The sequence below is a fragment of the Poecilia reticulata genome, chromosome 20, assembly GCF_904066995.2.
Source record: "Poecilia reticulata chromosome 20, P_reticulata-male-v2, whole genome shotgun sequence".
NCBI classification, from domain to species: domain Eukaryota; kingdom Metazoa; phylum Chordata; class Actinopteri; order Cyprinodontiformes; family Poeciliidae; genus Poecilia; species Poecilia reticulata.
This window is the reverse complement of record NC_088849.1, coordinates 22,042,514-22,055,814: the sequence shown is the minus strand read 5'-3', so window position 1 is coordinate 22,055,814 and position 13,301 is coordinate 22,042,514. Positions and strand designations below refer to the sequence as shown.

The window sequence follows — 13,301 nt, the reverse complement described above, 5'->3', positions numbered from 1 at the left end:
CCTGGGAATCCAACCTGCTGAACTGAGCAGCTTCCAAACAGAACGAAGGGTTGAAGAGCCTTTGAGCAAAACATGGCTGATGCTGACGAGAGACCAGTTTGAATGTTTCAGAAACATTTGGTCTGCTGGTTCCTCACAACCTCACTGACGCACAGAACGAACCAAAAAACAGAAAAAACCTTCAGACAGGAGGGGAAATTATCAGCTTTTAAACCACGGTGTCCAAAGTGTGGCGCAGTGGCCATTTGTGACCCTTGGACTGACTCATCATGGCCTCCAACTACAGCTCAAAAATGCTAATTAGTTTATTTTTAATCAGGGTGACATTATTCTTGACATAAGTTCTTACAATGGAAAATGTTATTTAGAATTTAAAATATTTGTCTTTTTACAACTCAACTTCTAAAATAAGAACTACATCTATCCAGAAAAGTCAACTTTGTTGCTTTTATTTTATTTGTTAAACTTTTCTAAATAGCAAGCATTTTAAAAGAAAATGACTCAAATCCTGTTCCTATGGCTCAATTTGTTAAACTGAGCCTAAAATGTTTTAAACTAGACAAAAAATTTGTCAAATCTACAATGGTGTATTAGGGTCACTGTAGAGAAAAAAAAACAGCAGCAAATTTCTTCCAAAAAACCCCGAAATCTTCAGATTAATCTCAGAAAATTTTTACAAAAAAACATGGAAATTTCTTGGTTTCAAAAATCTTTTTTTTTTACTTTTCAGAGCTTTAAGAGTCAAAAAATTGCAAGAAAGAAATCTGGGAAATTGTTGAATTTCAAAAGTCAAACATTTGAAATGTTTGAAACTTTTTCTAGAAAATTTCTAAGATTAATCTGAAAATTAATTTTTTTTTTCTAGCAGATTTTTGACTTTCCAAACTCAGAAATGTACTTGTTTTTTCAGAAATTTAATGGAAACGACATGAAAATTTGAGTATTTCTGCAATTTTTTTCTAGCAAATTTGTCCCTTATCAACCTCAGAATTTCTACTTTTCTAGAAAATTTCTTAGCTTAACCTCAAAATTTTTGATTTTGAACATTGACTTTTAACATTTCTAGGTTTATTCTAGAAAATTTCAAAGAATCTCAGTTTCTCAGATTTTTTGCAGAAATTTACTCCTTTCACTTTTATGTACATTGCTCAAATACACCACTGTACCAATCTAACTTATCTGAGGTACTCCGGCCATCTCTGGCTTTGGTGCCCTTTTTGTCCCCCAGGCCCTGAAATCTCTAATGCTCGCCCCTGTTGGCAGCAGAGAAGTTTGTCTGTCTCTCCTGCTGTCACTCTCACAGCAGGCTGCATCATCACCCACTGATCATCAGGTGCTAGGATGAGACATGGACACTCTCCCGCGAACACACCTCCCACGCAACATGCACCCATCTACTCCCCTGAGCCGCTGCCTGTTTATCACACGGGGAGTTTCTGCGTGTTTCCAGGTGAGTTGATGGTTACATGACGGCTCACCTTTCATCCAGTCCACCACCTGGTTTGTGCTCCATTTGCTCACCGGCTCCATCACCAACGCCATCGAGTAAACTTTGCGTGGACTCTCCGTTGTGTCGTTACCCCCAAAAGCAGAGCCCAGTCAGGCGGACACACCTCCACCCTCTCCTCCTCCTCCTCTTCCTCCCTTGAGCCCCTCCAGCTCTCTTCCTCCTCCCGCAGCCAGGTGACTCCTTACTTCTTCAAACTGGCTGCGCTGGTCCCGGTCCAGTCCGCGCTCTGCGATTCGTTCCCGTTTGATACAGCAGGGTCCGGTACATCCCTCTGCCGGAGCCTGTCTGACTCCTTTCTCTCTCCCTCTCTCTTTTTTCTCTCTCTCCTTCTCCCTCTCTTGCCCACGGTGCGTCAGTCCCGCTGAGTGTGTGTGTGACAGCTATGGAGTGCGTGTAGGTGTGCGCAGAAGCAGCAACAGCAGCGCCGAGTGTAGGATAGATAAGTCACACCGGACTCCACATCTCTCTCTCTCCCTCTTCAGATATGATTAATCCGCGCACGCGCCCCGTGGGTGGCTGCGCGCGCGCACGTGTCGGTGTATTTCCCACAGGAGCCGCAGAATCGTGTAGGGATGATGGAGATGGAGCTGATTCTCAGAGATATTCATGATTGGAGGCTTCAGCTGCTTTGATGAAACCTAATGAGCCTTCAGCCTCCGGCTGATGTCTTCCTCTCCCAAATCTGGACAGATAAATCAGGTGCCAAGTCGCACCTGAGCAACGCAACTCATCCCTCTCTGCAGGTGTCAGCGACCTAAATGGATCTGGAAGTTACAGTCTTTATGTTCCAACAACTAAGCCACAATTGTTTGAGAGTTTAATGTGGAAAAAGTGGATGTATTTGTGAAAAATACATGTTTTTCCTGGCTGGTGAAATCTGAAAAGTGTGGCATGCATGTTTTTTTTAAAGTCATCGCTCTACCAGTTTTGCACAGCTACAGACTGAAATGTGTTTGTTCTATTTAAAAAAAAAAAAGAAAATAGTCAAATGATTACCAACATAAAAGGTTCCTATAATCATAATAAAGGTTTTTATCTGTATTTTTAAATTATTTCTGGTTAGTGTTTAATTATCCAGGTATTTTTGATTAGCTTATTGGTGGTGGTCCAAATCCCTCTCCTCTTCCCTTAATAAATATAATTATCACTTAAAAACTTAATTTTGTAATTATCTCTGGGTGATATTAAAATTCCTTTGATTGTGTGTTAAAGAAATCTTTAACAGCGCTGTAATGTTGATTTGAAACCGACTGGGTCAGATTAATGAAATAAGGAGAACAAAGGCTAAAATCTGCCTCCATTTGTTGCTTCTTTTTTGTTTTCCTGTGATGTTTTTGTTTTAGATCAGAGGCAGAGCGGTCTCAGGGCAGCTGGTTCATGGTTCATATAAACAGCAGAGCGTTGAGACGATGAACATTTCTGTTTGACGAGAAGGAGCAACAGAAGGTTTTGTTGCCATAGCGACGGTCTGAAAAGCCACCGAGGTGCCGCCATTGAAAAGCTACTTTCTTTAGATCAATAACAGCTTGTTTGGAAAGTTTACGCAGGATCAAACAAGCAAGATCTTAAAAACAAAATACATTCACAGCTCCTAACATTTTTTACCTGCTTTTTTTGTTCTTCTTTTGGCAGATAAACAATCCTACCAACTGTTTTTAATTTAATTTTACTCCACTTTATGAGTGAAAGGAGCTGCTGTAAAGGAAGACATTTCATCTTGTGAAAACTGTAGAAAAACATCAAAATTTAGATGATAAAATACCTGAATCATGAGATGACAGGATTATAATTTAAATCACTAGAATTATGTAAATGATCAGATACAGAGAAGCTATTTTTTAAACAATACTAACACCATTACAGTCAGATGTGGTTTGTTTGATGTACCTAAGTGTTGCATCAATAAGCCGTAGATCTATGGTAAAGATATGACAGTTTTAAAAATGACAGTTTTCTGTTTAAATAGCGACCTCTGCTGGTAACACGTGTAAATGACAACAATGGCAGCAAACCATAGGATTTTTACACATTACAACCAGAAAATCCAGTATATTTCACTGGGACTTTGTGAGGCAGACTGACTGAGTCGATACTTTCACTTCCTTTGTACATCTAGACTTATTTTTGCCAACATGTTTGGAAAAACTCTCCCAGATTTAGTGGAGAGTATCTGTGAAGTTTTATCACAATTTTCTTGACTGAATTTAGAAATGGATTTGTACTTGGCTATTCTAATATATAAATATTAATTCCCCCCAGTTTTTGTGACTTTGCAATTGTGGAAATTCACACAAAATCAACAGATTCTCACATTTTTTAATGCTAAGGTATAATTGAGGGATTTTTTGTGTGCAAATGTTCTGCGAAAATGCTTAAAAACATTCATAAATGGGATATTATGGCCCAAAAGAAGCTAACATGTTAAAATATATATATTTATCTAACATAACATTGAATAATACAAACTAAATGCTATTACGCACGGAAAACTTTATTTCTGTTATTGCTAATAGTTATTGCAGAAATAATATATTAATGTCTTCTTGCTCCTGACTCCTGCCACTGTTGGAAAAATATAAAATAAAACTTGCTAACTTATTTACTGTAAAATTTAGTTTTTATAAGCTGTTTCTTTCAAATAAACACAATAAAATGGCAGACTTTACATTTCAAAATCCAACTATTTTTTTCTTTTGTTTGCTGCTCCTGTAAGGTTAAAATCAACTGCTATATTTTTAAAAAAATTATAATAATTACATTATATAGAATGGAGGCCCCAAATAAAAATCTACGTAGGGCCCCACAAATGTTTGGACCGGCCCTGTGTTTAAGTGATGCTAACTCCCACCTGTAAGTGTTAGTATTTATTACGCTGCTGCCTCAGTTAATGTCAACATAGTCTGTGATCAATATGCTGAGTAACAAAATGTGACATTTATGCACAAATATTGCAAAAATCATTGAAAATATTTCTAAAATAGCAACACAAAATCTGTGATTCTGATTGCAAAAAAAATTAAAAATCTCAAACTCCTGGAGGGACTAAAAATAAAGTGTTCATTTTTTGCTAAAAAAATGAAACAATCTTCACAACTTGTAGTTGGAGAATTCATGATTCCAGTTTGCTAATGTTGAAGTAGATATCAGCTGCGTTTCTGTTACAAACATTCGCAAAAACTCTGTCGATGTTCCGCTAATGTCGGGAAAAAAAAAAAAAAAAACACAATTTCGCAACTACTGTGTTTCCAGAAAATAAGAAACTAATTAAAATCACACGTGAATAAGCTCGTTCACAATCAATCATGCTGTCAAAAAACACACGGCGCCATAATCCTCCATCTACTTCTTTGTTTTCTTCTTCGTTGGTTGCGCCAGAGGCAACATCCTTGTTGATCATGTGACTTGTGTGATGCGAAACAAACAAATTTAAATACGGCCAAAAAAAAAAAACACCTGATCCCATCGTTAAAACTTTTTTTTTTATCTAAAAAGAATTACTATTAGTTATTATCAAAATGTCAAATTATAAACAATATGGTCAAAGAAAAAACAGCTAATGTTTGTAGTACCTCTTACAAACACATGAAGCTGTACTTTCCACATGCAAACACTATTTTACTCAAAATTAGATTTAAGAGATAAAGACTATAACATTTACTCAAAAGTAATCATGTTAACCCAAATTGTTTTGCTATTTTTTATTTTTTGTTGTTAGCTTACTGAATTTGTAGCCATTATGTTATCGTGCCAGTCCTGGTTTAACATTGCAGCAACTGTGAGAGAAGCTTCTCACACTCCAGTTGTTTCTGTAAAACTGCAGTTTCAATCCAGTTCTGCCACATTAGGGAAGTGCTTATTCATTACATACGTAAAATAAGGAAGCAACTATGGTTTTGCTGGTTTGAGAAAAGTACCTGGACCATGTTGCAGAGACAGCTAGCAGTTTGATGTCCCCCATACTTACAACTCAAACGAAACCAACAGATTATCATGATTTGTGGTTATTAGGAGATTATTTAGTTACATATACAGCTGCAAAAAGGCAAAGCAGATCTAAACAACTTCTTGTAATCTGACAGGGAAGCGCCTAAAAGCAGAAATAAGATAAAACACTATACAGTAACTGTCAGTTACAAAAACATTCAAAAAGAAAACAGAAAAATGTGAATTCTGCAAAAATAAATAGGAAAACTTTGAAAATAGCAGAAAAACATATATGGTACATATCAGATATTTTATCCTTTTTATTGATTTGTAACAACAAAATTTGGCTTTTTTGACAAGAAAATTACCAAAAAATAGTTTTGAAAATGAACAAACCGTTGATTTTTTAAAAACTGAATCCAAGCAAATAACATTCAAATATATTTCTGAAATTTTAATTTTATGCTTGATTGTCAGAACAACGGGGAAGTGAAAGTGATTTTGCTTGGATTTCAACAAGAAGCTTCCTCTAACAGGACTTCCAGTTTGACTCACAACAAAGAAAAGGAACAGAAACATAAAAATTGATAGAACAAGATTCAAACGTCAAGATTTCACTCGTCAAACAAATCCTCCACTTTTCGTCTAAAAGTTTTATATTTTACCTGCAACAGAGAAAAGCTCATAATCTGTGATTCAAGGTAAGCACCAGGAAACTATTTGAATTGAGAATTTGTTCCAGTTTCAGTTTCCACAAATTTGTTTGAATTTGTAGTATTTTCATTTCACAATGTTGGTGAAATGGACATGAAAAACATCTCTGTTAAAATGACATTTGTGTTGTTGTGTTGTGTTCGATATAGCTTCAACATTATTTACCCAAATATAACCCAAAGTTAACACAAAACAATAGATACGCGTACAAGACAAGGCAATTACTGAAATAGTTGAATTATTTAAGAATTTTCAACTTTTTAATCTAAACTTCTCTCTACAATTTTATTCAAAGACAATCACTTTCAATAGAAAATTATTGTTCCCACCAAATCACTCAGCTGTAATAAGGGCCATTGTAACTAGGGTTACATGTCAGCCAAAAGATCTCAGAAATTTTCTAGAAAAGTAGAATATTTGCTGGAAAACTCTGACATTTTTAGATTAATCTCAGAAATAATTGAGAGAAAAACATGGACATTTTTCTGAATTTCAAAAGTTGGACATTTATGACTTTTGATACTCAGAAAATTTAAAAAAGTAAAAATAAAATGTCTAAAACAGCAAAAGTCGAAAATATCAAACTTTCAAAACTCATTTACATATTTTATCAAAAGAATTTCTGATATTTTAAAAATTACTGAGTTTTTTTTGTAGAAAATTCTTGACTTTCCTATCTCAGTGTTTTTTCTAGAAAATTTTTAAGATTCATCTAAAAAAAATAAATAAAATTTCTAGCATTTTCTTGGCTTTTCAAACTCAGGAATTTCCTAGTTTTTTTTATTATTATTATTATTATTTCTGAGATTAATCAAAAGTTTTTTTCTAGAAAATATTTTACTTTTTGAAATTTTCAGAAAATCTATTTTGGCCCCTGAATTTTTTTGAACTTGGGGATTTTGGGGCTTGGTGCAAAAGTTTGGACACCGCTGTGTACACTTAATTACTTTTTTGACTTTTCAGGTTTATCAGCATCTGTTTTGCTGCTCAGGAGTTAAAAATGGGACTGGAGGAAGACAAAACCAAACCAAATGCTGTGTCTAAGTGTTCTGATTATAGCATTGCTTTTCTCCTGATTTACATGATCTGTTCAGTTCCTCCGGCCACCGGATTTTCCCTGAAGAGTTGCAGGATCAGCCTGAATGCAGCCATATGTACAGACAGCCAACTTAAATTTGTTCCTCAAGACGTTCCATCAACTGTGACGAGTTTTGATTTGTCTAAAAACCAAATCTCAAGAATACAACGTTCAAATTTCACAAATCTAACGGTTCTAGAAGACTTAAACCTTCATGAAAACCACATTTCAAAGATAGACAGTGGTGCTTTTGCTAACTTGATCTCCCTTCGGAAGCTGACGCTGAACAACAACAAGCTCGTTAAGCTAGGAGAGTTGGCTTTTGATGGGTTGGGCAACCTCACTGAGTTAAGACTTAACACTAACAAGATCACAGCATTGTCACCCACCGCTTTCCAGTCCTTGACCAGATTAAAACTTTTGGATATTTCTCAGAACAAACTGGAAACGATGTCAAATCTTCATCTGATTTTGCAGCACACGCCACAACTGCAGGAGTTTGTGATAAAAACTAACGTTTTAAGAACCTTTCAGTCATGGAAACTTACCAACCGCTCGCTGGATCTCCAGGCTTTGGATTTGTCCCATAATCCCATAAGAGACTTCAGCGTCACTGCCAACATCTTCCCAAATCTGACTCGCCTCATCATCGGTGACAAGTTCAGCGTCGTACCAATGAAATGGGACGTGAAAAACAGAACTTTCCTCAGACAGCTGGCCAGTCTTGATGTCAGCGGACTTCATACATCTCTTGAAAACATGGAAGCATTACTCAAAACTGTTAACTCCTCGCTAACATCGCTAACTCTGAACAATATAAAACGCAGTCGGACGCAACTGATCAACCTCTCTTGCTCCATCCCAACCGTGTCCAAATTGCAGTTTCGAAGCAACAATCTCCGAACAATCTCTTCGTATTTCTTTAAGCCGTGTGTCAATGTAGTAGAATTGGATTTATCAGAGAATCACATCAAAAGTATTGACGAGAATGCCTTCACATCTATGATAAATTTAACGATTTTGAAGCTGAGTAAGAACAAACTTTCATCGGTTCCTAACGCAACACAAACTCTGCAAAATCTCTCCCAACTTGATCTCAGCAACAACATGATCAGCACTCTGACCTGTCAAGATTTCTCTAGTCAGACGAAACTGAAAGAACTAAGTCTGCAGAACAACTCCATCTTTACGTTGACTGAATGTGCTTTCAAGGGCTTGGTACAACTCCAAATTCTCAGATTGCAATCCAGTCAGATTACTGATTTAAAAGGGGCTTTTAAAACCTCTTTGCCAAAACTGAAGCGGCTGCATTTGAATGGAAATAAACTCACAGCTATTAGAAAGGGGGAATTTGAAGGATTAAAGTCTCTTTGGAATTTGTCTCTACATCAAAATCAAATACAGATCCTTGAAAAGGGTTGCTTTGCTGGACTGTTGAACCTCACCGACATTCAACTACAGTCAAATGGTATTACAACTCGTACCCTAATAGGGCCCTTCCAGGGTCTCTCTAGCCTAAAAAGATTGTATTTAAACGACAATCACATCAAATATTTTAACATTACACCTCTGAGAAAAACACCGTTTTCTGATCTTCACCAGTTGGAAGAGTTGTCTCTTCATGGCCAGCACCACAGGGGAAAGTCTAGTCTACCTTCCAACTTCCTCCAAGGACTAAAACGTCTTTTAAGTTTTAGTGCTAGGAACTCCCAGCTAATCAATCTCGACAAAGACACATTTGTGAACACACCTAATCTGGAAAGACTTGATTTGAGCTCAAATGATTTGGAGATTCTGACGCCAGAGCTGTTTGCCCCAATTCGAAATCTTAAAAGCCTCTACATATCCAGGATTGCTGTTCACTCACTAGACTTTCTTACAGGCGCCAATCTGAACAAGCTGGAGTTCCTGCAGGGAAGACACAACCAATACTCAGTCGTCAGTGAAGACATAATCAAGTCGCTTCCATCTCTTCAGTATTTGGATTTTAAGTATAATAATTTCTACTGTGACTGCAGTAATGCCTGGTTTGTCAACTGGACAATTTTCAGCAAACAGACGCAGGTTAACGACGCGTATAACTTTTCTTGCAATTATCCAGATGACTTCAAAGGCAAAAGGCTTTTGGATTTTGACTTGAAACCTTGCTCACAGGATATCAACTTAATTTGCTTTGCTTCAACCACATCTATGATCCTCTTCGTCATGGCTGGATCCTTCATTTACCACTTCATGCGGTGGCAGCTGTACTATGCCTATTATCTCTTCTTGGGTTGGCTTTTTGACTCAAAGTATAAAAATAAGCAAGCTCCTCATCAGTACGATGCTTTTATCTCCTATAACCACCACGATGAGCCTTGGGTGATTGGTGAACTGTTACCCAAACTGGAAGGAGAGCAGGGCTGGAAATTGTGTCTGCACCATCGAGACTTTGAACCAGGTAAGACCTTTTAAAACGATATTAGCATTTATGTAGAAAAAAAAAAGGTAATTCATTGGACCACCATCCATCTTCATTGGATGAGGGTCCAATAAAAGATGGACCCTCATCTTCATGGGTTTTCATCTTCATTGGTTTACTTCATTTTGCTGGATGATAAATTGCCCCAGAAGTTATTGCAATAAACATTAGTATTGTTGTTTTGAAATTATTTTCAAGTAATATAATGAATAATATTGCAAGAAGATCAATAAACTTTAAATTCTTATGAAGATTTGATTCTGAAACTGAAAGACATTTGGATAGTTAATCCAAAATAAATAAACAAAACAGCAGCAATAACAAATAAAACTAATTATAGAGTTTCTGTAAACAAAGTAATCCTTCAACAGAAGGAGCTAGTTGAAACCTAAACACCAGACTGAAGAGTTTTATAATCCAGTTTTTGGCAGGAAGCAAAGAGGGAGGAGGAAAAGTCATGCAAATGGGAATTATTGAGCTTGACCCTTCCAAGTCGGAAGTGAGGGACGGGAGTAAATGAAATTGTTTTACAACGTTGTTTTTGCCAGTTTATTCATGGCTTCAACTTGTTGAGAAGTTCTAATTTGTCTATGAACGCAACTCACCTGGTGGGGGCTCATAGACGGCTGTATTAACTAAAGTCAGAAATAGCTAGCTTAGAAACAGGACCATACCTCCTCCCTCCTGACATGTTGATCAAATTACTGACTTTGTCTGAATTCACACCACATGATTTATGTCACTATGTCATAAACAGCGTTTCCCCTTAAACCGGAGCAGCATTAAAAACGTACAAAAGACGAGGTGCTAACCAGTTTTTTTCCATACATGCTAGGCTACATGACGGTGCCGTATGGTCTCCATGGTTACTAACGGTTAGGCGCGTACGTTCTTCATAATGCGATATTTTATCTTTCTAATCATATTTACTTATAAAGTTTATGAATGTTAATCTTCTTACCTTGTAAAAAATGTTAGCTGCAAATCCGCGGTTACACCGAGGGTTGCCAGTCATTATGATTAATGGCTGCTATCCATCGCCGCCACATCTTTACTCATTAAAAATTCTAAAATAAAATGACAAGTTTGGTTTGGTCGCCATTGCTTCACTGCATAGAAACCATTGAAGAATATGATGAACCGACTGTTTCTGTACGCACTCACTTCTAGGAAAGCCGATAACAGAAAACATCATGGATGCCATCTACGGAAGCCGGAAGACCATCTGCGTCATCAGCAGAAGATACCTGGAGAGCGAGTGGTGCTCCAGAGAGGTCCAGACAGCCAGGTACACTGTAAAACATTAGACCCAGTTTGAAAACGGAAGTAAAGTCAACCAAAAATTCCTCTGGTTTTATAACTCGGAAATTAACATTCGTGAAACTGATTTATCAAGGGACAGTGCAGTTTTTTTTGTGTGTGTTTTCCTTTTAGTTTTGATAGCTCGTTAATCTTTAGTTTATATAACTTAACAATGTAGTATAAACCGAGTTATTTCACATTATGCAAAAAATTGTTATGGTTAAGTGAACAATAACATATTTCTGTATTTTCACTCACAATTAAATAACTTATTTGAACTAGAATTAAAATTCTTGATTCAGCTTGCATGAACATAATACATGATGCATTTTATGAATGAATTCTGATCTGAAATATTTGAACAAAATGTAGTTAATGAGAAAACATTGTCCTCAACATAACACGGCATATTAGGAACATTGTCAATAGAAAAACAAAAAAAGAGTAAATTTCTGCCAAAATCTGAGAAATTTTTAGATTGCTGAAAATTTCTAAAAAAAAAAAAAAAAAAAAAAACTAATAAGTTTCTGAGTTTGAAAAGTTGAAGATTGGCAATGAAAAAAAAATAGGAATTTTGAGATTAGTCTCAGAAACTTTCTTAGATAAGCATAAAAATTTAAAAGTTTTGAAAGTTTTACTAGGTCCAAAATGTTTAACATTTAGATTTTTTTTTTATTTTGAAAAGTTAAACATTTGCTAGAAAAATAACTCATCTGGCCCTAACAGAGGAGCCATGTTGTGATGACATCCTGAAGGCGGAGTGTGAGAAAGAGCAGGAGCTTCTTAAAGAGACAGAGGCCCAATTTCAAGAAGTTAAATTACTAAGTCAATTTTTTTAAGTCATATTTGATATATATGCCATTTTTATAACAACTGAAGTGCTATAAAATGGCTCTATATGCCTGGAAAATACATAATACTTTATGTATCAATGCCTTAATACCTTTAAGAACTTCTTAGATATGTGTCCTTTATTTCCTTTTTGGTATTTACCTGATTTTTTCTTTGTGGCTTTTGAGATTTTTAAAATAAAAACAATACATTCATCACAGCTCTTTTCCTTCCACATTTACTAATCTAAGCTATCATTGCGTCCCCTCTCTTAAATCCGACATAAACCTTCAGGTATTTCTTGTCCTAAAGCCGTTTCGTTTCTCCTGGCCTCCTCAGTTTCCGTCTCTTTGACGAGCAGAAGGATGTGCTGATCCTGGTGTTTTTGGAGGACATTCCCACCTACCTGCTGTCTCCTTTCCAACGCATGAGGAAGCTGCTGAAGAAGCAGACCTACCTGAGCTGGCCGCGCGCCGCCGGCCACCCAGAGGTGTTCTGGGAAAACCTGAGGAAGGCTCTGCAGACCGGAAACGATCCAAATGAGGAAAACTTCCTCAGTTTGACACAGGAATGAGAAGGAAATATCTTTACAACCAGAGAACAAATGTATAATTTAGCTGAGAAATACATAATCATATGTATATCTTCTATCAATTTTGTGTTGTTACTACACTTTTAATTTATGTATTTATTAAATCTAATATGTTGTACTATGTAACGCTCTAATTTTATGCTTTTTCCATGTAACTCATAACTGTGTTTATACTTTTTGATTGTGTTTCTATATAAATTTTTTATTTTTTTACTCAGAGAAATAGATTTATTGTGTGGAAATAGTTGCAAAAGCCAAAACAAAAAAAGTTTGTTCTGTAAAAACAAAGCTAATGTCTCATTAATAATTAATACCCCAATAATTAATAATAATTAAATATATTATTTAAATTCACCCCCGTGGGTGAATTAATAATAATTCACCCACTGGGGTGAATTTAAATAATATAACATATATAAAAAACAGAATTAATGATAAAATACTGTGCAGTAAGGCTGACATTTCAACATAAAATTCAACAAAATGTATAAAATGTGCATTTGCATAATTTATGTAGTAAAATCAGACTATTTGTTGTCAGTAAAAATAAAACTGTGCAATTTCAAGTATGTGTTAAAAATTTAATTGAAAATATAAAAATAAAAAATTTACAAAAAAAACTCAGAAAATTTGAGATTACTCAAAAGGAGCTTTGTCTGGCAATACCCTTTCTTATTCAAATATTCTAGAAAAAATGTAAAAATTTGAGTTTCAAAGGTCAAATTTACAAATTTTTGTCTAATTTCAAATTAATCTCTTTTTCTCACAAGCTTTTGACTTTTTAAACTCAGAAATGTCTAGAAAATGTTTGATACTAATTGTAGTGACCATTTGTCTCTAAACTTAAATTCAAAAATCAAAAAACTCAAAACTCGAAGGTGATCTAAAG

General features: G+C 35.7%; 2 protein-coding genes across 3 annotated transcripts in view; one reads left to right on the top strand and one right to left on the bottom strand.

Annotated features, from left to right (window-relative positions):
* cnksr2a (connector enhancer of kinase suppressor of Ras 2a) overlaps positions 1-1,841 on the bottom strand; it is an 81,939-nt gene extending 80,098 nt beyond the window's left edge. The window contains exon 1 of one of the 2 annotated variants that reach the window (XM_008396461.3): positions 1,479-1,841. In XM_008396461.3, coding sequence (XP_008394683.2) covers positions 1,479-1,542 — 64 coding nt within the window. In that variant the 5' untranslated portion in view covers positions 1,543-1,841. The remainder of the gene's footprint in view (positions 1-1,478) is intronic. The other variant, XM_017301866.2, reaches the window with a different exon arrangement.
* A 462-nt stretch (positions 1,842-2,303) lies between these two features.
* LOC103456746 (uncharacterized) lies at positions 2,304-12,625 on the top strand. Its single transcript, XM_008396459.3, has 4 exons — positions 2,304-6,135; positions 7,112-9,666; positions 10,858-10,975; positions 12,160-12,625. Exons 2-4 carry the CDS (start codon positions 7,149-7,151, stop codon positions 12,392-12,394), a joined length of 2,871 nt encoding a protein of 956 aa, XP_008394681.1. The 5' UTR covers positions 2,304-6,135; positions 7,112-7,148; the 3' UTR covers positions 12,395-12,625.
* Positions 12,626-13,301: the final 676 nt, after the last annotated feature.

Bases quoted from the DNA above. Each gene is read 5' to 3' on its own strand.
- LOC103456746 (XM_008396459.3), top strand. From the start codon at position 7,149: ATGGGACTGGAGGAAGACAAAACCAAACCAAATGCTGTGTCTAAGTGT. The intron at 9,667-10,857 runs GTAAGACCTTTT...ACTCACTTCTAG, and splicing joins CCATCGAGACTTTGAACCAG to GAAAGCCGATAACAGAAAAC. The intron at 10,976-12,159 runs GTACACTGTAAA...TGGCCTCCTCAG, and splicing joins AGAGAGGTCCAGACAGCCAG to TTTCCGTCTCTTTGACGAGC.